We start from the raw sequence: 23,626 nt of genomic DNA on the forward strand, positions 1-23,626 counted from the left end.
CATACCTGTTGTTGTTGCATGATGGATGTAAAATTATGTTGTGGGGTGTTTTTCATCAGCACATTGAACTGATATGGAAAAGTATGCAGTCTTTTATCAGACAGATGAAGGTGGATCACCTTACTCCTCAGTATACCCTAAACACAAGAAGGCCAGTAACCTTCTATGGCCACGTCAGGACCTTGACTTTAATCCAATTGAAAATCTGTGCAGGGACTTAAAGAGAGCTAAATTTGACTTCACAATAGTAGTTCTGCACAAAAACTGGGCAAATATTTCTCAATCTAAGTTTGAAAGTTTCGCACAGACACAAATAGACTTGTGGGCAGCATTCAGGAGATTTAGCATGTTTCCAACCCTTGTTTTCTATTTTTTATTATGTGCATTACCTTCAGAGCCGCATGTGATGTCAATTGCATTTTAAAAGACAAAAATGTGGAAGTTAAGGTGGAAAAAAATTAAAATGAAACCATTCAGAGGTTTTGATTTTATGTTGCATAAATTTATGTTTCAACACTCAACTATCTATACACCACAGATTGCAGTATGGTGCAGGGCTTCAGTCAGTTTCACTACCTCCTTACACCACAAGAGGGCGCTGGCTCCACACTGGTACAAAGTTTATGTCAGGTTTCAGTCTTGCACGTCAAGGTAGAGCCCTGCGCGGGACTGTTTTCTTCATCCCGCTCCCGCTGAATGTCTGACCTTTGAGAATTTATGCCCACACAGTAATAGAAATGCATTGATTTTGTGTCTTCTCCCGTCCCGCAAGAGAAAATACGTAATTTTAAAGGCTATTAATAAAGAGATTCATGGACAATTGAGAAACTTATCCAAATGTCAGACTTGCCTTGCTTTGTCTTTGTGCTGTAAAGACCTTATTTGAGCTTCCTTTCCACATCATTTATTGACATCCTCTCGCTAGGATACATCCTGTTGCCAGTTGGGAAATGTAGTATTATCGTGCCAGAGACATAAAATGATCGTATTTTGAGGGAAATAATCGTACACCAGTCAAAACCAAGATAACAAGTCTATTGATGCGCTATAGTAAGTCTAGTGTTGAATAGCGTCTAACAGGCACTCGCGGCTTTGCATCACCAGTTGCGTTGGGATAAATGTCCCCGTAAACAATGACGAGTGGGAACTAATGAACCAAATCATGAGGCCTGGAGACCACCTACTGTTATGAACTCCTGAGGCAAACACATGAACGTCACTCGTAGCTCACATAGAAAAGCACGATTGGCTTGAAACTTATCACATGGAAATGGAAATAACTTCAGGGTTCACAAAAAAATCCGGCAGACAGTTGCGACAGACTGATTACAACCGATTACAACCACACATTCACAGAATGGTCAAGTTATCGTATATGTGGCCTTTTTTGGGATTATTGATCGTACATCGTACACAGGGCAAAATTATCATACAAATAGACAATTATCATACACCTGGCAACACTGCATCCCGGATCCCGCAGTGGTTTTTTTAGCCGCCCGCTCCCGCCCGCAGCGAAGTTAATACCGCCCGCTCCCGCGGGACCCAATCCCAATGCAGCCCTCCGTGTCAAGGTTAAACCTTTTAAACATAAAAAGATAAAACAGCTGTAAAGAAGAAATGTTTATTTTGTTCCAGAGGGTAGAACGTTATGGATCTTATGTCTGGGCTAAACAGACTTAACGTTCTGCATTATTCTAGCACGTATCTTAGTCAAATTCTGGTCTGAATTAAAAAAGCAGTTTCATATGCACAACATCATAAACCCTGAAGACAAGACAGAAGTTTATTTCTTTTGTTGACGGCCTCTCTGGGATTGTATGAATTTACTCATCTCGTGCTGTAGTCATGCAATATGAAATCAAATCATGCCGCCTCTCAGGATTAGAGACAGAGAGCAGAATGATCAAATAAATTAGATTCTTATTAAGACTCTTAGAATTGAGTCAAAGGCATCTTCATTTGTCTCCACTCAATATGCTGCACATTGAGGTAAAGCATTTATGTTAACAGCAGCTTGAAAGCTGCTTGCAGTGTCACATTTTTTATAAAGTATTATGTTTGCCATGTTCCCTGCATGGCAAAATGGAAATTAAGTTCTTCCTGTGTACGCATGGGTTCTCTCTGGGTACTCAGACTTCCTCCCACAAAAACATGCATGTTAGGTCAATTGCTGACTCTAAATTGTCCCTAGGAGTGAGTGTGAGCATGCATTTTGTGTCTTCTTTGTCTCTGTGTTGCCCTGTGATGCACTGGCGACCTGTCCAGGGTGTACCCTGCCTCTTGCCCAATGGCAGCTGAGATAGGCTCCAGATAGGATTATTTGAAATCCTTTGGTTGAAATTTATGGACATTTTTTATGGAAAATAAAAGGATCACCAGCTGGCAAATTATATTCATGTCTAATATTTGAATGCAGTCCATCTATTATTTGCTGGCATTTCAATCAAAGTCGCAAATGTCAGTATCATAATGTCTGAGAGGATAAGCTGCTCTTCATGCGCATTCTCACTGAATTTGACCACAGATGATTAAATATAAATGCATGTTTGTATGTCTGTTGGAATTATCATGGATTTGTGGTTATTTTACTCACAAATCATGGTCTGATTGTCATCTATGTCAGAGTTAAGTACGTATTCATCAATTCATTTTAGAAACTCAACAAAACTGTTATCTCTGTTAACTTTCTTCGTTCAAATCCATTTTATTTAGACCATAAATTCATAGTTTGTATAGATATCACTTCAGTGTAAAAGTTTTGTCACACATATTTGTAGAATCTAATCTTACTACTTTTATTCTGCAGCAACCACAACTTTTCTCCAAACTGCTTTGAATGCGCATAGATGTGTGGTTGTCATGGCAACAGCAGGACTGAGAGCTGCTGCTGTCTTTTCTGTGTGCGTCCATGAGTGTAAATGTGTGTTTTTGCGCATGGCAGGGGGCAAGGCGAGTCCTGTATTACGCCCCCTGCCTCCATCAGAGCTGCAGCTCAGGCACGAGAGTCTTTTGGAGGGGGCGGGGTCTGTTTCGCTGCAGAGGGATGCTCATGCTGGAAATCCCTGTTCACAGGCACGTAGCATACACACAAACACGCTCACGCTGACTGCAGTCAGACTCCCTCAAGCCTCCAGCTTCTGTGCTCCATCTCCCTTCCTCTTATCTGTCCTCCATCCTCTATTTTCTCCTCCATCTTCTCCTCCTCTCTGTCTGTGGCTCTGCTCCTCTCTGGCTCTCCATCGCTCCAGCCTGCAATCTCTCTGATTCACTCAGTTCTCCTCGTCTCATCCGAACCAAGCTGATCGACACGACCTGGGAACATGTCCTCCAACGTGCCCTCAGGGACCGCAGCCGGGAGTGCCGGGGCCAAAAACAAGCCCCTCTCCCCTTACAGGAAGAGGGGCAGCCTGCAGTACACAGCCAGTACAGGTGAGTGGCGGGAGTTTGGGGCTGAAGAGAGCAGTCGGGAAGTGTGCGAGGAGTCTCACATGATCTGAGCCTAATGAGATTTAGCTCGGGAAGGTGCACTTCTGCACTGTGAATGAAGAAGTTTGATTTTAGATTCTTTTAGCGGATCAGAGACAGAAAATTCTCTTTAAAAAATGAATCTATGTGCATCCCCTTTTCTCAGCCAGTAGTTGGTAAAATGCAAACCTGTTGATCAAAGAGGTGCAGCATGCTCTCTGTGCACATCTTCAGAAATGATCCCATTTTCATGCCACATTACTCGCTTCCTTTCATCCTTTTTTTTGGCAGCTTATTTTTAGAAAAGGCTTTACGCTGATCCTCCGTGTTAATTTCCAGTGTGATCAGCCCCAGTTGTGTGAAGTGTTAGATATCTCACAACTCGTTTTTGTCAGGTGAAAACTCATATTTTATTTATTGTCAAGTTTAGAAAGTAAAGGATTGCATGTAACTCATAGAGCCTTTTGATTGTGACACCCTTCTAAAGCATATGCTTGGAAAAGAGGAATCAAACTTGTTTCATACATTTATTTAGGATTTTTCCTTGAGTGCAAGAACATATTGCTTAGATAATTGTTATGACACTGTTTTTTGTTTAGACTGATGGCAGCATGTTGCCTGGAGAGAATGGTACCTCAGGATTTGATCCCACATTGAATGGGAGGATTAGCCTCCACTCTGATGTATGCGCATGTTGGTCAGCCTTTCATCCAAACTACAAAGAGTCAGTGTCATCTCTTAGTCCAACTACATTTTCTCTGAAATGCAAAACCTGTTCATTCTGTTTCTCAGTAATATCATGCAGTTGGCATGATCTGAAACAGCAGCACATAGCCACTGATGTCTTCACATCTCTGAATTGAATCTGAATTCATTCTTTGAGACACTATCTGCTTCACTCAGCGCCATACTCAGGCTTTTAGGGCTATCTTTCATCAGCAAAATAAAAATGCATTTCTGGCAAGATCATTTCTGCCCCACTGCAGGTTTTTTTCTTTACTAGAGGTGGAAACCAATAACATAGAAGAGCATTCTTGATATCTTAATATTTATCTCACTAGAAGCATCTAATAGTCTCTCTTTATTTGCTAATATCTCTATCATGTGAATTACATGAAATAACACTTTCTTGAAAATGTACTGTATCTTTAAAAATAATCCTTCCATACATCTTGTCACTGCAGGGGACAAACTGTGACTATCGGCAATGTCAGAATTATGACCAAAGGAGTCAGAGATTGATTTTTCAACACTGACAATAAATTAAATAGCAGGTCTGAGGGATTCACCCACTCCCAAGTCAGGGTGTTCTCAGCAATTACTCACATTTACAGCTTATAGCTGACAGAGTCATTACAAAATTGCTCTCACACTGGGAGAAAATATCGCTGAGATATAGTATTTACAGATTTCTTTGCCTTTTTTTAGAGTAAAGGCAGCCTCAAGGATTTATTTTAGAGTCTGTCCAGGAGCACAGTGAGGTTGTTTTCGCATTTTATATTGTTAAACCTTCCAGGGAACCATCTGAGTAAGCAAAGATGACATTTAGGTGACTCATCTTTTTGTTTTATGTTTTTCACAAGGGTGCTTCTCTACTGTGGCGGTCGGGGGGGGCGATGACAACACGCTGTAAATGGTGATACATGCAGCAAATTACAGTACATTGTCTGTTTGAATAATTATCATCTCTTCAAAGGACCAGTAAATCTTTAAAGTGATTACTTCTGCTGCAGTAGCTATTAAAAGGGTTTATGAATTATAGATTATGTGACACCTTTATTTCGCTAGCCTGCCAAACGATTGTTTGAATTGACACTTACATGCGAGAGGAGCCTATTAGCCCCTTATAATAGCAATAAGCAGTTATTTAACACAGCATAAGGGAATAGATGTGGACAGCTGTAGCGTGATCAAATCAGCACAAAATTAGTTTGAACTCCAAGACCTCCTTAACACATAAAAATACTGCCTCATATCTACTATGCAGGACGTTGTTTTCTTGTAGAGTCATCATGTTAAGAGTTCTGGCATAGTGTTGTCCTAATTTAACACAGAGTTGCAGAGTCAGTGAAGTGAATCTCAGCAAAGAGCAGCAGTGGATGAATCACAACTCTGGCAGTAAAAAATGTAGCTCTGAGATTAGTACACCCACTTACCACCCACTACTGTGTGCCGCATGCTGTTTGCACTTGTTGAACCACTTAAATGGCAATTAATCTATGAAGCTGTAGATGTTTGCTTACAGATTGTTCATAGGAGAGAAGTTGTCTTTACATGGAACAGAACGGCTGTCTGAAATTTAGGGGTCTATTCAGGACTAACAGTGCTATCAAATCAAAAATACATTAACTTCATAAATTAAATACCAACTGCAGCCAGAGTGTTTGCTAATTTACAATGGTCAGTTTGACAGACGTGGAGGTTAATAGAAGACTTTCACCACACAGTACTTCGTCCACATCTTCTCTTCTCTACACCTCGTTTGGTTGTGTCACACGTTGTCACCATTACATACCAGCGCATGTTATAGTCGTTCACAAATACAGTAAAGACCGGAGAGAGACCCTGTAACAGAAAGTTAATCTGTAGTATCTACTCAAGTATCAGTTAATGATTGACTGAGACAGTGAGGCATCCGACCCAGCACACCTTCGCTTGATAACCTTCACTTCGTCACGCCTCAAGTAAGTCTACTTTTTGTCTCCGCTACTCTTGTGAAGCAACATCTGGCCTGTCAAATGCCTCATGGACTTATGCCCTGACATGGTTGGGTAACATCTTTGTCATATTGCTGCTCATACTTCATTTTGTGGTGATGTAGTACATGTACAGTAGAGACTCCTGATGCCAGCTGCTGTGTGCGGCACACTGAGCCAAGTGAGCCAGTCATGTCTGAAAGGTACAGTGAGCATATATTGCTTTGGACATTAGATCAGAGCAAATTTATAGTGACTGAAGTATTCCAGTGCTGTTGTCTAAAGGATTATTTTATTCAGAGGCAACAAGTAACAACATACATTTGCTTTCAGTTGTTGCTCTTATTTGTTAATAGATTTATAATTTTTTTCAGGTAAAAGTTTCAGATTTTAAAAAAACAAACGTTTGATACTTTAAGAATAATTTATGATACAAAACTGAATCTCTTTGGATAATTTGTGCTAATCAGGTAAGTTGTGACGTCTGAAGATACCACTGAGGCTTTAGAAAATAGTCAAGGGAATTTCCTCCATGTTGTGACATTTTAAAGAATAATTTCAGGGGGAAAATGTGGTACCTTAACTCTGCTATTTATCCAACCGATGTTACTAATTCCTTTACAAATAAAGTCAGTCAATGGTATAATGAATATTAATGTATTTCCGAGAAATTGTTACCCTGTAGCCATACCTCAGTGATTCATTTCTGCAGACTCAAAATATCGCTTAAATGTTAATGAATCAGAATAAAACAAATCCAACAGTTGATTTTTACTGCACATAGTGAACACTTTTACTTTAGTTTGGGGTAACAGAATTTTTTTAGGTTTCATTAGTTTTATTAAGCTGTTGCTGTGATAATTTCGCATTTATTTGTGTGATGCTGTATTTGACCATTGGAGGGCGCCTGATCAGCATAAATTCAGACACACTGACCAGCCAGTATTCTGCTCCTCATAAAGCCAAAATGAATTGATGGGACCACTTGAAATAAAAAATTAGATTAGAATAGAATAGAAAAAGAGTAGAAAAATACTTTATTCATCCCTCAGTGGGGGGAATTCAAATTAGTTGAGTAGCTCATAACAAGTGTTGCCTATGCAGCCATGTCCTGATATAGCTTCTTCCTCTGTCTCATAGAGCTCCATTTTTGTCGAAAAATCATCCAGTAACGGTGCTTCAGGTTCTTTCATTGTAGTGAACATGGAATCTGGAGTTTATCCCCCAAAAAATCTAAAAAAAAAAAAATCCTCCCAGAAAACACACTGTTTAAGTCACATATTTTGGAATCCTTTATTACATCTTTAACAACAAGGAAGAATATTAGCAATCCGCATTATTACCAATTGTGACTGAAATGATTAGAAAAGACAGCATAAATGCCCAGACAGTAGTCTGTGGTAGGATTAGAAAGGATGAGGATTCCTTATTCTTCTGTAAGTGTTTAGACAAGCTGAGTCAAAGTCTTCACAGTACTGAGTACTGAGTGTTAAGGTGACAATGTGAACACTTAACATACAAAAGCAATGTTGACTGAGCCAAATTAAAAGATTACAACCTTTATTACCTCAGCACATTTCCTGAAATCAAATCATGTGGTCACGATCATTATCCTATTGACTGTATATGAATGAGACTCTCCACTGGGGAGTGGTTTTCTGTATCTGTGTCACATGATTTTCCTGTCACATGACTCACATTAACCTATCTCGTATTGGTTCCAGTAGCAGGTTGTGGGTCAATTAATTGCAATGGGAAACATGACCGTTAGCAGTGTTTCTGACGGATATTTGTGACCCAAAGATTCTTTTTCACAAAGCACATTTCCAAAATATTTTCCTACATCAAATTTTGTGTTTTTATCAGACCAGCCAATGAGGAATTGATTTTGTTTGAGACTTGTCTGTGTCTCAGCACATTTCTCATAAAATTTCAGCAACACAACAATCTTTTAGAAACATTAAAGCTAAATAAATGGACTGAATATTACCTAGATGCATCTTAATTTTAACATCTACACATTAGCCTAATTGATTTTACGGATAAAATCATCCATTGCACATTTTACTTTTGCACATCTGTACAACAACAACACAGTGCTCACCTGGAAGGCAGTCAGTCTCATTTTGTACCGTAGGTCAACTTGAAATATGCTATCTTTGGTTATACTGAGCAAATATGCATTCATTACACAAGTATAACAAGTAAGGAGATATGACTCAAGAAAAAAAACTTGCCTCTGAAAGAAGTGATGTAGAATTTGACATAAATCTATTATTCTGAATTTAGGTCATAGAGTTGCAACACATAGCTGGTTTCTTTCAGTCGGAGCACACACAGTTCTGTGTTTAAAGCATGAGAAGGCATATTTTAGAAATTACTTCAGCAACCATAATGGGGACAATGTGCTGGTCCTTTAATTTCATTTATGTGAGAAGAGATGGAGGCAATGTCTCATGTTTAAAACAGGCATCTCCCTCAGACTACTATTATTTAGCAGCCAAAGAAAAAAAAAAGGGCCATCTTAACCCTTACTGCTGAGACAGCACAGTTTCGTTCATGCACACTCAGAGACTAAATAAACATTCCAAACACATGGTCCTTTCAGCAATACACAGCACAGACAATACAGTGGAGAATAGGAGGGGGACTGCTGGAGACTTACATTGTGGAAGAATCCATATCTTCCGGTGATGCATGCCCCCCCCCCCTGCCTTCTCTCCTTCCCATGGTACGGTCCAAATAGATGTCAGAGGCATTTAAATGAGGAAGATCAGCTCCAGAGGCAGCTAGTGCAGCGACAGCTGGCCTAAACCAGAGGCTAGCAGAGCAGAGGGGGGATGTGAGGGGAAGCTCATGGATCTGCTGGACCAGCTCTTTGTATGTATGACAGGGACAGATTAAGAATGATAGAGGAGATGGCTGTTTGACTCTGAGAGTGTTTTATTTACAAGCATATATATGTGTGCCTGTGTGTGTGTGTTTAACCAGTTATGACATGGAGTGTTTGAAGTATTTCTGTCTTGTTTCTCTCCATCCCTCCCTTCCTTCCATTATGTTTAACCCATCTTGGAAGGACAGCACTCACCATCCCTGGTTATTTGCTGTTTGGCATGCTCCATCTCCCTGCCAGGACAGCGTCTCTTTCCCTTTTATTCTCTGTCTGTCCTCCCTCGACCCTGCTAGCTGCTGGTTAACGCAGGCTTTGAGGAGACAGGTACGCTCCACTTCCCTCATCCCTCACAAAAAACACAAATAACCCACTCCCCTCCAACCCTCCCTTTTTTCTCTCTCACTCTTTCACTTCCACTCTCCTCTGCTTGTCCCTTTGGTTTTGTCTAACAGCCCCAAGCAGTGCTGTTTTTGGTGTGCTGAGGAGAAACTGTGTTGACCGATTGCCCCACAAACTTGCTTTCTCATGCATTTTGAGAGTGGTATAAATGTGCAACTGTGCACAAAGTTGCGGCCCTGATCAATAATATGTGCTGCACCTGCAGCTGCAGGAATTAAAATGGGTTTCAAGGCAAGAAAGCATCCCGCCTTTGTATTTTAAGCATTCAGTTCTTTATGGTTCAAGTGAGAAGGTTGAAAATTAGAAACGAGGATGTTTCTACAAGGATATCATCTGGGCCTTTGGGCATGCACTACTTGCAGCTGTGGAGTTCAATACTATCTCTGGGCACAGAAAGACTTTCATCACACATCTTAAGAAATGTCAGCTGTTTGATATAGAGCCAGTAAGAGAAGCTGAAGGAGGACGTAGAGGAGGGGTGTCAGATGCTGCAGACTTCTCACTGCTATGCAAGGGTCTATGTTTTTTTTTGGACAGATCAGTCAAGTAGTCAAATTATGTTTTAGGTATGTTGGAGCGTGTCTCTGATGATCAGAAATTTTCTGTTCATTTATGTTGATTTTTCCGGTTTTACGTGAGTTTACAGACTTGTGAGGGAGCTAAAATGTTTTGTAAAAGTATGGTATGTTTGAGGTAAAAGGTGATCACTACTTGGGAGTATAAAGCACACCCAAGTACGGGAAGTTTTATATAGCTGTACTTAGCATAGATTCACAAATGAATACCAGTATTTAGACAGAATTTGACAATTGCAAACCTTGGTTTGCCATGTCAGATTTAATAAACACATTTTTTGTTAAAGGAACTGAGACAGAACAATCCTACTGAGGACTTTTTAGATGAACCTCCACCACCTCATGGTTTGTATCTGTTGTTTCTCAGCACCAGCATGTGCGCTGTGAGAAGATACAGTGTTTACTGTGAGACATTCGTGACAAAGGCAATGAGTCACAGGCCCTTTTTGCTGGATGAAATCTGCATAGTCAGTGGAAGCAGGTAGACAGTGGTTGGTTATCCATGTCCTGCTTGGTGGTAGAAACAGCAAGGGGATGGGTAAAGTGGAAGGAATGTTGAAACATAATCATCAAGAATTTATTCATGGAAAGGCGGTAAAAATAAGTTGATTTGTGGATAAAGTTCCACAGGATGTATCTTGACCCCTGACATCTGGTTCCACGCTGGCTTCTAGGCTGCAGAAAACTTTTCACGTCACTGCATCTCATATGGCCATCCGGTTCGAGTTAAAGTGGAGTTAAGACTGTCCATATTCTGTATTGCTACTTAAATATGTGGAAGTCTCTGTGGAATCTGATACTATCTGGCCTTATTTTGAGGCTCAGCATTAGTATGAAGCAATGAGTCATGGAAGGCTGTACGTTACAATGTCTTTTATTCAACACGTTGTAGAGTCAGGGGACAGTTTAAAATCAGTCTTACTCATGTTGCATGAAGACTTCCTGCTGTGCCACTTTTGGATCAATAAAAGCTTCGTTACATCAGATTATGTCCAAGTGAGTCGTTGATGCCTTTAATTTCTGAGTGGTTTCCTCTCAAACGGTAGGGGGGGATGAGTTGTTATGTAACCATAGATGCTGTTGATCCAAATATAGAAGCCATTAAGGGATTAGCTCCGGGTCTGGAAGCCTTGACTGGGCTCGGGCTTGCTGTGGCCCATCATGGATGTCCTCTGCCTGCTCTTCACACCAGTGTCCACTGGCATCAAGACAGCTTCATTTGAGTCAAACCCACAGAGGAGTTAACATCTTCAGTAGCTGTTATACTGCACAGACGTGTCCCTTCCTATTATTAGAGAAGCATTTCTCTGTGGCTTGTATATTTGTGACTCAGACTGGAGGACAGTTTAGCATCTCAGCATGTGTCTCTTTGTTTATTTATTCAGCAACTAGTCAGCAGATCATTTTTCAATGACTTGTTTGACTTGATGGATGCTTTTTCAGTAAAAGTTGAGGAAAGGATACAAATTTGTTGTCACATTTTTTTTCAACATTGTGTTGGAGTACATTTTCGCTTTTAATTCATCAAGATTGTTTTAGCAAGTACATTTAATTTCCCTTCCTTAAATTATTGCACATTAAAATTAATTTAACTTTTTCTTATTTAGTTAAAAATGCACTTTGTTATCTCACTCATTTCAAATGTCAGTTGTTTGATTTGACCTCACTTAACTTACACAATATTCAGCAAAATATTAGTGCAGTTGAGTCAGTAGTTTGGGTTTTTCTCAGTGTGTTCTCAGATCATAGCCCCAAACTCGTCCTGTGTTAAGTGGGATGTGTTGATTGGACAGCGTTAAGCAGAAGGTGAAAGCATGCATGGTGACTGGTTGGTTGGCAAGTTTTTGTTACCATCGTCTCTTTTCCCCTCATAACAACCATTTTGTCTGCATCACCAAGTGTTTTTGTACAGTTTAAGGAAGACTTTTAAGGAGTTTGCGTTGCTGAACCCTGTGAGCCACTCAGACAGGCTGTGCTAGATAAATCAGACTCCAGATATCACATTGTGTAGCCTCTTTGACCTTCTTGTGAATAAGGTCTATAAATACTGAGGACATCAGTCCCACTGACATTCTAGCATCCATGGGATGAAATATTTAGTAGGATGATGAATATTTTAGTGACAGGTGCATAGTTTCAAGGGGAAGATTGATATCTATCTAAAAATACACCAAGGGGAGCACAGCAGCAAAAGCACTGTCTCCATTCAATGTTTTGGTTTCTCACTAGCAGGCGCTCTAACTCTCTGTTTCCTCTTCGCTATTAGTATGCTTTGTTACAGGCGTTCACTCACTGCAGTTGTTATCTCAAGCATTTCTTTTTAAAGGACTCACCCTCTTTGTCAAGCCATGGTAGCTGGTTTTGTATGAAACTCGGACTCTGTGGTGGCAACAAAGACTTGTATTAGCCGGTGTATGTGCCTATGGGCTCTCCACCTGAATGGTCCATTGTATCTGAAGACACATACAGCTGCTGAGCTCCGACCTTTACTGTTCTGTGAGAATCAACTGAAAGACTGGTGGAGCTTTATAAGACTTTTTCATACTCATTTTTAAAACCCATCCATTTCTCTATACCCACTTAATCTGTCTGTCGGGTCATGGGGGGGCTGGAGCCTATCCCAGCAGTCATCGGGCGAGAGGCGGGAGACACCCTGGACAAGTCTCATTTTTAAAACGAAAATAATAATTGAAATAATTTAAAAGTCATGGAATACAATGTAGTTGCTGCAATTAAAGCTGATCATTTCAAACTGAAATTAACTGAATGAAGAATTCCTTTTGACCAGTGGAAGATACTGAAGCCTTTATGTGAGCAGTCGCAGTATAGAGAAGTTCAGTACAAAAGCAGTACAAAACTTTGATCTAAACACTGAATCACCATTGTCTCACTGGTAATTGTGAGCACTGTTTTCAGATCAGCTGAGTTTACAGCCCAGTTCCAACGCAAAATGTGAAAAACAGGAAACTGTTGTTTTTTTTTGTACCACCCAACATGACTTTCAGAGTAGATTATTTCAGTATTGTATTCTTTTTTTAACAGACAGTAATTCATCCAGCCATACTTTTTTATACACGCTTAAAGTAATCCAAGTCAGGAGGAATGGGAGTGGATTCTATCACAGCTGACACCGAGAGGCAGAGTACCACTGACTTTTCTCATGGTCATCACAGACCTAAGATTCACACATTTGAACTGTGGGAGGAAACTGAAAAAACCTGTCCTCACAGATAAAGGTAGAACATGCTAACTTCAATACAAAAAAACACCAGCTGAGGTTTGGACCAGGTACCTTAGAGACCAGGCTATTGCTTTAGTAATAGTACAATGCTTAAAAAACAGTTTAACCCAGCAGCAGACTGAATGTGGTACTGTGCTAAGGACAGAATTAGAGCTGAAATTTCATATGGGTTGATCAGTGATGCATTCACTTACTAGCATGCTGAAATCAATATCAAATGGACTGCCCAGAAAAAAAGAAAAAGAAAAAAAACTAACTCAATTGTCAAAGAAAATTTTTGAACCAAACCTAATCATGAAAATAAACTCATAGATACCGAATGTCTCACAGAATGCAATTATATGCAAATAATTTAGACCCTTAATGCTTCCTCAAATGTCACTCTCTCCCCCTTCTTATCTCCAGTCGATCTCCGTGGTCCTCGCCGCCTCCTCACTTCCCAACATTCCTTGCCTGGGATACCAGTGGCTTTGAAACAGTCCATTGACCTGCGCACTTCCATGGATGGGAAATACAAGGAGATTGCCGAGGTCAGAACTCAGCTTTTGAGCTTCTTTGTTCCACTTTGACAGAATTGTTTAAAACTCACCTGTGGATTTCACCCTGTTGTGTGCTGGATGTGTGTCTCTGTGAAGGAGCTGTTCTCCCGCAGCCTGGCAGAAAGTGAGATGCGGAGCGCCCCATACGAGTTTCCTGAGGACAGCCCCATCGAACAGCTGGAGGAGAAACGTCATCGCCTCGAGCGACAGATCAGCCAGGATGTCAAGTAAGTGACAGATAGAAAGGACTAATAGGCTGTGAATGCAGCAACATATGTAACTGTATTCGCCATCTGATTATCCCAATGTGAGTGCAGCCTCTCTGTCGCCAGGCTTGAACCTGACATCCTGCTGCGAGCCAAACAGGAATTCATGAAGACTGACAGTGCCACTGATCTCGAGTGAGTTAACAGTGATCTCATTATCCACTTAATTTTAACACCATAGGATGATAATTCATTGTATATATACTGATCAATGATTAGGCTCATGAAGGAGCAGAGCCAGGATCCTGACCAGCAGTTGGGAGAGATGGTTCCAGAGAGGGAGTACCAACGAGTCACTATTTCTGGAGAGGAGAAATGTGGGGTAAGTCAGAGTGGTCACTACCGTAAAAGATTACAAAAATAAACTGTGTCTTTTCCCACTCTCTTCATTCCTTTTAAATTTCATCACTGCTCTATTCAGGTTCCTTTCATAGATTTGCTGGATGCCGCCAAGTGTGTGGTGAAGGCTCTGTTCATTAGACAAAAGTACATGGGTCTGTCAATGCAGAGCTTCTGCAGGAACACCGCTCGTTACCTGCAGGAGCTGAGTGAGAGACCTCTGGACTTAGATATCTATGAAGAGGAGATCCCAGAGACCACAGGAACTGCAGGTAAGTGTATAATGTAAAAGGAAATATTACATAATTTCCAAGGTTTGTTATTCAAGCTTTTAATTGACAGTTGCAGCCGGAATGAATTGTTATCTCCTTTACTTCGTATAGGATGGTCCGGTGTTTCCTTTGTTAAAGGAGATGATAAGAAAGAAACACTGAGCATTCTTCTTTTTAGTACTTAGAGAATCAAACAACTCTTTTCATGGCTACTGCTCAGATACTTCTGGGTCATTTCATTCAGTTAAAAAAAAAAGAAAAGATCATTCGTCCAGACCCAAAGAATGAGCTGCTTATCAACCAGAACAGACAAGACCTTTCAGGAGGGCTGTTTCTAAAGACACAGATGCCAAAACGGAGCATTTTACTCAGAGGTGCTGCAGCACACACACCGATTCTGGCAGACCCTCAAAATAAAGTTTATAATCTAGTATATAGGCAAATTGTGTTTTTTTTTTTTAACAGAATATACACTGATAATGTGTAGTATTCTCACAATAAGATATGTCTGAGCACACCCACAGATTCCACAATCTGTTGCACACCCCCTGAACATGCTGTCACAACATGTAGGCTGACTATAGCAGCATGCGCATGCCCACCGTGTTCAAAGCCATTACTCAGTTCAACACTGTCTCCTCTCAGATGCCACAGTGCACCCACCTGCTTCTAAAACGCATCCCTACGAGAACCAGGACCCTGCCAGCATGCCCCCTGATGTGGGCTACGGCTGTAAGATGGTGGATGGTGTCATGCATGTGTACACAACGAGGAGCATTTTGGAAAAGTGAGATATATGTGATGAATCCCTTGTTGCACACATGCTTCTTCCTCAGTGTGAGATGATGTCTGTTTTTAGATGCATTTCACACATTTCATTGGCAGCAAAATAGTCCTTTAATTGGGATGTTGCTAACAGGCGCACAGAGCTGGACCTGCCGTACCCAGACCTGCGAGAGTATATCGCTGATATGAACGTCATGATGGCCCTCATTATCAACGGACCAGTGTAAGCGCCGTCTCTCAATGGGTTTTATTTATACCTTATCATGTTGTGCGTTTTATTTGCATTATATTAAAAAAAAGACCTCTGGACATATGTGACCTCTGAATGTGTCTCAGAAGACACAAACTATCATTTTAATTATTTTGTCTGCCTTTGCCACAGAAAGTCCTTCTGCTACCGTCGTCTGCAGTATCTCAGCTCCAAATTCCAGATGCACATCTTACTGAATGAAATGAAAGAGCTTGCAGCACAGAAAAAAGTCCCACATAGAGATTTTTATAATATCCGAAAGGTGAACTTGAGAGCTATATTAAACTTAAACTGATCTTAAGTATTTGTTGTAACTCAGAGCCAGACTCTAGCTTTCATTTGCTTCTCCTGTTTGTCTGTGTTGTTTTACAGGTTGACACTCACATTCACGCTTCATCTTGTATGAACCAGAAGCACCTTCTACGTTTTATCAAACGGGCAATGAAGAAATATCCTAAGGATATTGTGCACATGGAGAGGGGCAAAGGTCAGACGCTCATGGAAGTGTTTGAGAGTATGAACCTAACAGCCTTTGACCTGAGTGTTGACACTCTGGACATGCATGCAGTGAGTAATGCCCTACAACCTGGCTAAAAGCTGCACCACTAGGTGGAGAATAACAGACAGACAATGTCAACAAATGATGTTTCAACTATTTTTGCAGGACCGTAACACTTTCCATCGATTTGACAAGTTCAATGCCAAATACAACCCCATTGGTGAATCCATTCTGAGAGAGATCTTTATTAAAACAGACAACTACATCGAGGGCAAATACTTTGGTCACATGATTAAGGTACTCCCCGAATGCACAAGCACTGACACATTGCCACTGCCTTTCATACTTTCAGAAGGTTTGTATGAGGCTCTGGTGCCCTCTGGTGACTCTTTTCATCTCTGCTACCCAGGAGGTGATGGCTGACCTGGAGGAGAGCAAGTACCAGAATGTGGAGCTCAGGTTGTCAATCTACGGGCGCTCCAGAGATGAGTGGGACAAACTGGCCAAGTGGGCCGTCAAACACCAGGTCTACTCCACCAACGTCCGCTGGCTTGTCCAAGTGCCACGACTCTTGTGAGTTTCACCAGCAGTGGAAATAAACTTAGAGCAATTGCATTAGGACTGGATTTAAATTCAGTTTCAACTTTATGGAATTTTATTTTCCTTATTGTGTTATTTTTGTTTTATTTTATAAAATGTCATGATAAAAAAATTATAAGTAGTCAAGCTTCAGAAACAAAAGTCTTTCAGGTAAAAATTATAATTGTTAAAGAAATCAAGCTTGAGTCTTGTACTTATGAAAGTGAGTGAATCCTGATTAGCTGATTCTTAAGTTGTGATTCATCACTGAATGAGAAAGTTCTGTTGATGTGTCTTTTACTTAGAAAATGCAGAATGAAACCACAATTCTCAGACAGAGTTGACCTTATGCTGTCAGTAGATGAACAGTTCAAATGACTAAATGTCACAAACAGATTCTTTGCTTAACACATCAAAGTAAGTGAATTCATTAATATGATTATTTTTCAGTGTATATTTGGGGCCTTTCTTTATTAATGGCCACAGGTCAGGACTCTTATCTGAGCTTGCTGCACAGTCGCTGCCTCCACAATCTGTTGATGCTATTTAATTTTAATGTATTTTCATACACATTACAGCATCCATTGCAGCAATAATAACATTTACTTTTAAAAAATTCTCATCATTTTGCTTGTGGCCATGTCCCACCTCTGTTTGGTTTTCATTCAATTCCTTCCATGAATATTTGGTTGATGCTGCCAGGAAACAAACAAATCCTACAAACCATATGACTTTAATGGAGGAAGCAAGAATCTTAAATTGCCTAAACTTGATTCATAAAGAGAAAGAAATGTAGTTAAACTTAAAACTCAAAATTCTATTGAGGTTTGTCCGTTTTCCCCTCAGATTTGGACTCACCTTTAATTACTGCCATTAGTTGGCAGTACTTGTTGACTTTTATGTTGATGGAATAATTGATCTAATAAAGAATGCAGGACCATTGCAAAATAAACATTTGATTTTCTAATGTTTCCTTATGATATGTCATTTAATTTAAATATACCTTAATACTACTGTCAGAGTGTCCCTATCACACTTACATGATTGAAATAAAGACTTAACATGTAATTTCATGAACATGAGCATGATTATTGTGGAGTTATCTTCTTGATTTGCTTTTATTTACTCTCCGAAGTGACGTTTATCACACGAAGAAACAGCTGTCGAACTTCCAGGAGATGCTGGAGAATATCTTCATGCCTCTATTTGAGGTTACAGTCAACCCCAGCAGCCACCTAGAGCTGCACCTCTTCCTTCAGCACGTACGACATCTTAACTGTTCAAAAAAACGTATCTGATCATTCAGATCAACTGTCAGTCCTGAGTGGGTTTTATGTATCTGCTCTTTGTCCCTCACACAGGTTGTTGGTTTTGACAGTGTGGACGATGAATCAAAACCAGAGCAGCATATCTTCAACCTGGACAGTCCATTGCCAGCCAACTGGACCGAGGAGGACAACCCGCCCTATTCATACTACCTCTACTATATGTATGCAAACATGACTGTGCTGAATCACCTGCGCAGGTACGTTAACCTGAGTTCTATTTGCTGCCATTATCTCCTTTTTGCTCATGCCAGCAGTGCCTAAATTTAAGTTTACAATGTTTAGCTATCTTTATCTATCTTTACTCTTGTGTATTTCTCAGAATGTTTGCACCCTGTTTTGTTTTCACAACCTCACTCAAAAGAGAAATGATCAGAAACAAAGGATACGTGGTGTCATATTTGCTCCAGAGGAGTTTTTATACTGTTTTTTTGATTATCAACAGCACTGACATTTGTAATATATTTCAGCATGTCACTCTTCTGTATTGAGTTTCCAGCTGCTTTCATTCTAGTTCCAGTTCTTTTTGTTTGTAATATGTTTTGGAAAAAAAGCAGCAGAACAACCCAAATATTTAGATTTACAACCCCGAAAATACACTCTGGGATTCATCCTTTGCTTTTATCTGTCATGTGTTTGATAGTGAATCACTGGAGGACTGCTGTGGGTGTTATGTATGAAGGCCGAACTCAAACCACATTGAAGTCACAATCTGTGTGTTTTTTCATTCCAGGCAGCGGGGGTTTCACACACTCGTCCTCCGTCCTCACTGTGGGGAGGCCGGGCCAATCCATCACCTGGTTTCTGGTTTCATGCTGTCAGAGAATATCTCCCATGGGCTGCTGCTCAGGAAGGTGTGATGCCAAAATCACTCACACCAGAGAGGCTATCATTTGATTTCTCGAGGAAATTGTGAATTTTTCAGGCTTCGACTCATGCAGATTATTTTGCTGAATTTGTTTGATTCATTTATATTTTTGATTTTGCATCTTTAAAATGCTCTTGGGAAACCAAGGCTAGTCTATTACTCTAACTCTGATGTACTGCTTTGTTAAAAAGAAACATCTCTACACTTCTCCAGGCTCCTGTGCTGCAGTATCTGTACTACCTGGCTCAGATAGGCATTGCCATGTCTCCTCTCAGCAATAACAGCCTGTTCCTCAGCTACCATCGTAACCCTCTGCCAGAGTACCTGTCGAGAGGGCTCATGGTCTCTCTGTCCACAGATGACCCTCTGCAGTTTCACTTCACCAAGGTAAGGCGGACATTAGTAACACACAGTTCAGACCTCCACCTTTCCCGCACTGTTCAGCAACAAACCTAATCCTGATAAATGATTCTGTCCTAATAGTGCATCCAGTATAAGCCATAAATTTACTGTGAATACAGTAAGATTTCTACAAATGGCTCGGTATGTAACTAGAAGTGCTTCATAGTATTGGAATCCTTTGTCAGCCAGTGTCTATTTTATCTCAACTCAGCTTTATTTAAATAGCACTTGTCAAGCATTTCAAGTGCAACCCAAAGTGCTTTACAGAACAAAAAAACGCCATTAAGAAGAAGTAAAGCAGACTAAATGATTAACAACACTTGAAACAACATCAAAATATCAATATGAGAAGTAATAAGAGCAAAGGTAAAAATGGGATGAGGGATAAGAAAGACCAACAAATAAAGAAAAGGTTTGAGAAAAGAGGTTTTAGTTTTGTTTTAAAAGGAGAAAGGGAGTTTGAATCCCAAACACAAACTGGTTGCACAGGAGAGCAGTCTGAGAACTTAATGCTCTGCTTCTCATTCTGATTTTGAGAACAAGAAGTAGATCAGAACTATGAGAGCGATGAGCTCCTCTGGGTTGAGATGGAACAATTCTATCTATCAGATAGTGTGGAACTAGACTATCATTAGCTTTGTATGTGATGAAAAGAATCCTCACTGCATGTGTTTCTGTTGTGAAGGAGCCCTTGATGGAAGAGTACAGCATCGCTGCTCAGGTGTGGAAACTGAGCTCGTGTGACATGTGTGAGCTGGCCAGAAACAGCGTGCTGATGAGTGGATTCTCTCACAAGGTATTAGTCATCTTTATAGAACATTTTAATTTATTTACTGTGTATGGTTATAAGACAGTAGTTCATCTCATTCTGACTTCTCTCCTGGATCAGGTGAAGAGCTATTGGCTTGGTCCCAACTACATTAAGGAAGGACAGGAGGGCAATGACATAAGGCGCACCAACGTTCCCGACATCCGTTTAGCTTACCGCTACGAGACCATGTGTGAGGAGTTGAATTTAATAACACAAGCCATTCGCACTGATGAGCTGGAGACCATCGAGGAAGAGGGCACTCTGTGTATGAGTGTAGTGCAGGCGGAAAAGTGAACATGAAGCACAACACATTCAGAGGTCTCACCACATTCCCTGTTCTGTCACCAGGACATATTTGTACATATTTGCATATGAACATATCACACCTGTGAAAAGAGAAAATCTTCATTGTGATATGATTATGAACGTTGCTACTGAAATGACCTACACTCTGTATGCCCAGGTGTGTGCAACCTTTAGTTTCCTCGAGTCCTCCTTTGATATCTTTCCGGATTTCATGAGGTTTGTTGAACACTTATTTAAAAAATGTTCATGTTGATGGCTTGTGACCATATCTTGTCAGCATTTCTGTACAACATCTGTAATTCCTGCACCAAGCTTTGGATAGTATTAACATTCAGAAGGAAACTATTGATAAAACATACACTGACTCTATGCATGACTATAGAAGGACAAGTTGGAACTGATTTGCAAAGAGAGGAGTTTAAACTGAACGCAGGGCTGTAGTTAGCACTGAGAACACTGAAGTCTTGATTTTGGCCTCCTTTGTTGCTACTTGATTTTAGCTGCAGATGAATTATAATTTTTATAAACGCCACATATCAAAATTACATGTAGCATAATAAAAGGATATTTTTTTGGAGGTAAAACAACACAACAGTACATTTTAACATGACACAACATTTGATTTTTATTATTTTTCTACAAAGTTCCCTGTAAAATATCTAAATAATTGCAAGAAAAACAGACTGTTTATATCTTTGATGTTAATGATAGTTTGTTGGTGATTCCAGCTGCTGGTTGAACTACTATTTTTGAGATTAAATTTAATATAGAAAGAGTTTAACAAGAGGAGATATTGAATGTAATAAGCTCTAAGACTAAACAGTTTACAGCACACAAAATAGCACATACACAGAGATTACTAAACCTATCAATAACTGTTGTTTGGCAAACTGAACTTAGCTTTTCCACTCACTCTTAAAGTCTGAATACTACTACAAACGTTTCTCTATGTGTAAATAGAACAGTAAAAGCAAATCATATTGGCATTTACGATGTTTGGGGTTTTTTTTGTTTAAAACATGGTAGGGCTTCCAAATAACTCTCATTTTGGTGGTTCTGCTACTGCTTGTTATGTTTTGTTTATACAGATGTTTAATTTTAATTGCACTATGCAGCAGAGATTTCTTTTTAACACTAAATTGACATTTTAGTAAAGTGTATCCTCGTCAGCTAGCACACGTCTTAAACGTCCAGGCTATAAGATGTAGGGTCATCTAGTGGCATAAATTGCAGATGGTAACTAGATGAATAACCTCCACCTCACCCTCTTCTTCCAAGCATGTAGAAGAAACTCTGTTGGCCACAACAAGTGCCAAAAGCCCACTGTGGAGCCATAGACTGCATGTAAATGATGAAAGTAGCCATAATGAAAACATGTTGGTTCAAGAATTGCCATTTTGAAGTCTCAAGTTCTGTATTTGACTGTTGCCGTCTTAGTCTTTTTGGACCTGGAAGTGACCTGGAGGTGATCATATTCAGACACTGAGGTCAGGCTAAAAAATTATACTTGAAACTAGACTGGACAAAAATGTGTATCTTTAAGGCTTTGTATCTATTTGAATGTGGAATTATTTTCAGTCACACCCCCCAGCAGACTGATCAGTCCAAATAAATCTAACTAATGCCCCTATGATAGCTTATGGGAAGTTTTTTTGTTTTTTCTTAACTTTCAGAGAGAGAAACTGATGCTTTTTGTAACAAAGTCTATTGATGCTTTGGTGGCCATTACTGACATTGCACTTTAAGGTGTTTCCTTGTTGGCCTCACCTCTGTAACCAGATGACCAGCCCATCTTTTATATACAGTCTTGGTCAAGAGCCCCCTGGGCTGCTGTAGCAATATGACCATTCAACATGGCAGAGGAGCACGGAAGACCACGTGCGTCGTCTTTGGATATATCATTGCTCAATCTGCGGTAATAAAAACACAACCATTTTTATTTAATGGAATTCTAAACTAATGAAAACATGGCTATGAATACCATGTTGCATTTCATCCAACGAACTTTGTAAATGACACAGAGTGGAGCTTCAAGTTTTAATAGGTCACTTTGATTCAATAAAACCAATTAACAATGATAAGAACGCAACAAGTCCACACAAACTCACAGTTGCCAATTTATTGTAAATAAATTATTCTGAAAGCACACCTCCATAACCTTGACTTCCAAACATAGATAACAAATAGATTAATATGGCATGACTAAGCTAAATGATATAACAAGGTTGCAGTGAGAGGTAGGTGAGGTGAGATAATTACCTCATATCTCTACATAACTGGCTACAGCTTTGACTTCTCAGAACATATGAAGTAAAAAGAACATTTTCAGAGGGTTAAGAGTCTAAATAGAAACACTGTTTGTTGTGGGCTTCTTGACACCTTCTATGGCACCTCATGTTGTCTGACTGGCAGAGTGTATCTGTGATATTTGTGTTGTGTTTGTAGTCTTTACAGTGATTCAGTGGAGTGGAATGATGACACGTCAAAATTTGTTTCCTCCATACAGTGACGCTGCACTTTCACTGTGTCATGATGTACAAACCTCTGTTTTACGATATTGTTTCTACTGGCAGTCTGAACTTTGACTCTTCACCATCTGTCCTTTACATAGACATGTTTTTGCGTAATAGTACAATGAATGATGCATGATTAATTATTCCTTCAGTTTTCAGTCCTTGCACTATTCAACCAGCATCAAATCCACAAGCAAACCACATGGTAGGAAAGTTTATTAACTTGATAAGCCTTTTTTAAACTCTTGTCTTCAGTTTGAATCCTGGTGTCATGACTAGGCCCACTTCTTGTCCTCCCAGAGAAATGTATGTACTGTGTGTGAAATTATATTTAATGCCAGCTGTGTCTGTTAAAAAATAAATATTAGTCATGCTGGGTTGCTTATTTCTTTTACATAAAAATACCAGTTAAACTGGTAAAGACAAAAACAGTAAGAAAAAGTAGAAACGTAATTTACATTGTAAAATGAGGGCTGCTTGTGACTCAGCACTTTATAATCAGAAGGAACTCTGTGGGAGTGTGTAAGTGAGTGAGTGAGTAAAAGGTGCAAAGATTGTATAGTTTACTTAGACCATATTCACACCCATTAATGTGAGTC

The 23,626-nt window shown here is 39.9% G+C and overlaps 1 protein-coding gene across 3 annotated transcripts; it reads left to right on the forward strand.

Moving 5' to 3' along the window:
- Positions 1–3,089: 3,089 nt before the first annotated feature.
- ampd2b (adenosine monophosphate deaminase 2b) lies at positions 3,090–23,626 on the forward strand. 3 transcript variants are annotated; one of them, XM_072367596.1, is made up of 18 exons: positions 3,090–3,432; positions 13,678–13,802; positions 13,908–14,038; positions 14,144–14,212; positions 14,297–14,399; positions 14,499–14,688; positions 15,334–15,475; positions 15,608–15,697; positions 15,857–15,986; positions 16,097–16,291; positions 16,389–16,520; positions 16,633–16,796; positions 17,938–18,064; positions 18,164–18,327; positions 18,861–18,981; positions 19,209–19,382; positions 20,083–20,193; positions 20,287–23,626. In XM_072367596.1, the coding sequence occupies exons 1-18, from the start codon at positions 3,324–3,326 to the stop codon at positions 20,500–20,502; spliced, it is 2,493 nt and encodes an 830-aa protein (XP_072223697.1). In that variant the 5' UTR covers positions 3,090–3,323; the 3' UTR covers positions 20,503–23,626. The 3 variants fall into 3 exon arrangements, with proteins under 3 accessions (XP_072223697.1, XP_072223698.1, XP_072223699.1); XM_072367597.1 differs by lacking the exon at positions 3,090–3,432 and adding an exon at positions 8,941–9,044; XM_072367598.1 differs by lacking the exon at positions 3,090–3,432 and adding an exon at positions 9,252–9,381.

Source organism: Leuresthes tenuis, unplaced genomic scaffold (assembly GCF_036924035.1).
Source record: "Leuresthes tenuis unplaced genomic scaffold, fLeuTen1.0.hap1 SCAF_16, whole genome shotgun sequence".
Taxonomy (NCBI): Eukaryota; Metazoa; Chordata; class Actinopteri; order Atheriniformes; family Atherinopsidae; genus Leuresthes; species Leuresthes tenuis.

What these genes read in the sequence shown, in the direction of transcription:
- ampd2b (XM_072367596.1), top strand. Translation starts at nt 3,324, where the DNA reads ATGTCCTCCAACGTGCCCTCAGGGACCGCAGCCGGGAGTGCCGGGGCC. An exon ending in AGAGACCACAGGAACTGCAG is followed by an intron (nt 14,689 to 15,333) that starts GTAAGTGTATAA and finishes GTCTCCTCTCAG; the next exon opens with ATGCCACAGTGCACCCACCT. An exon ending in GTGCTGAATCACCTGCGCAG is followed by an intron (nt 18,328 to 18,860) that starts GTACGTTAACCT and finishes TTTTCATTCCAG; the next exon opens with GCAGCGGGGGTTTCACACAC.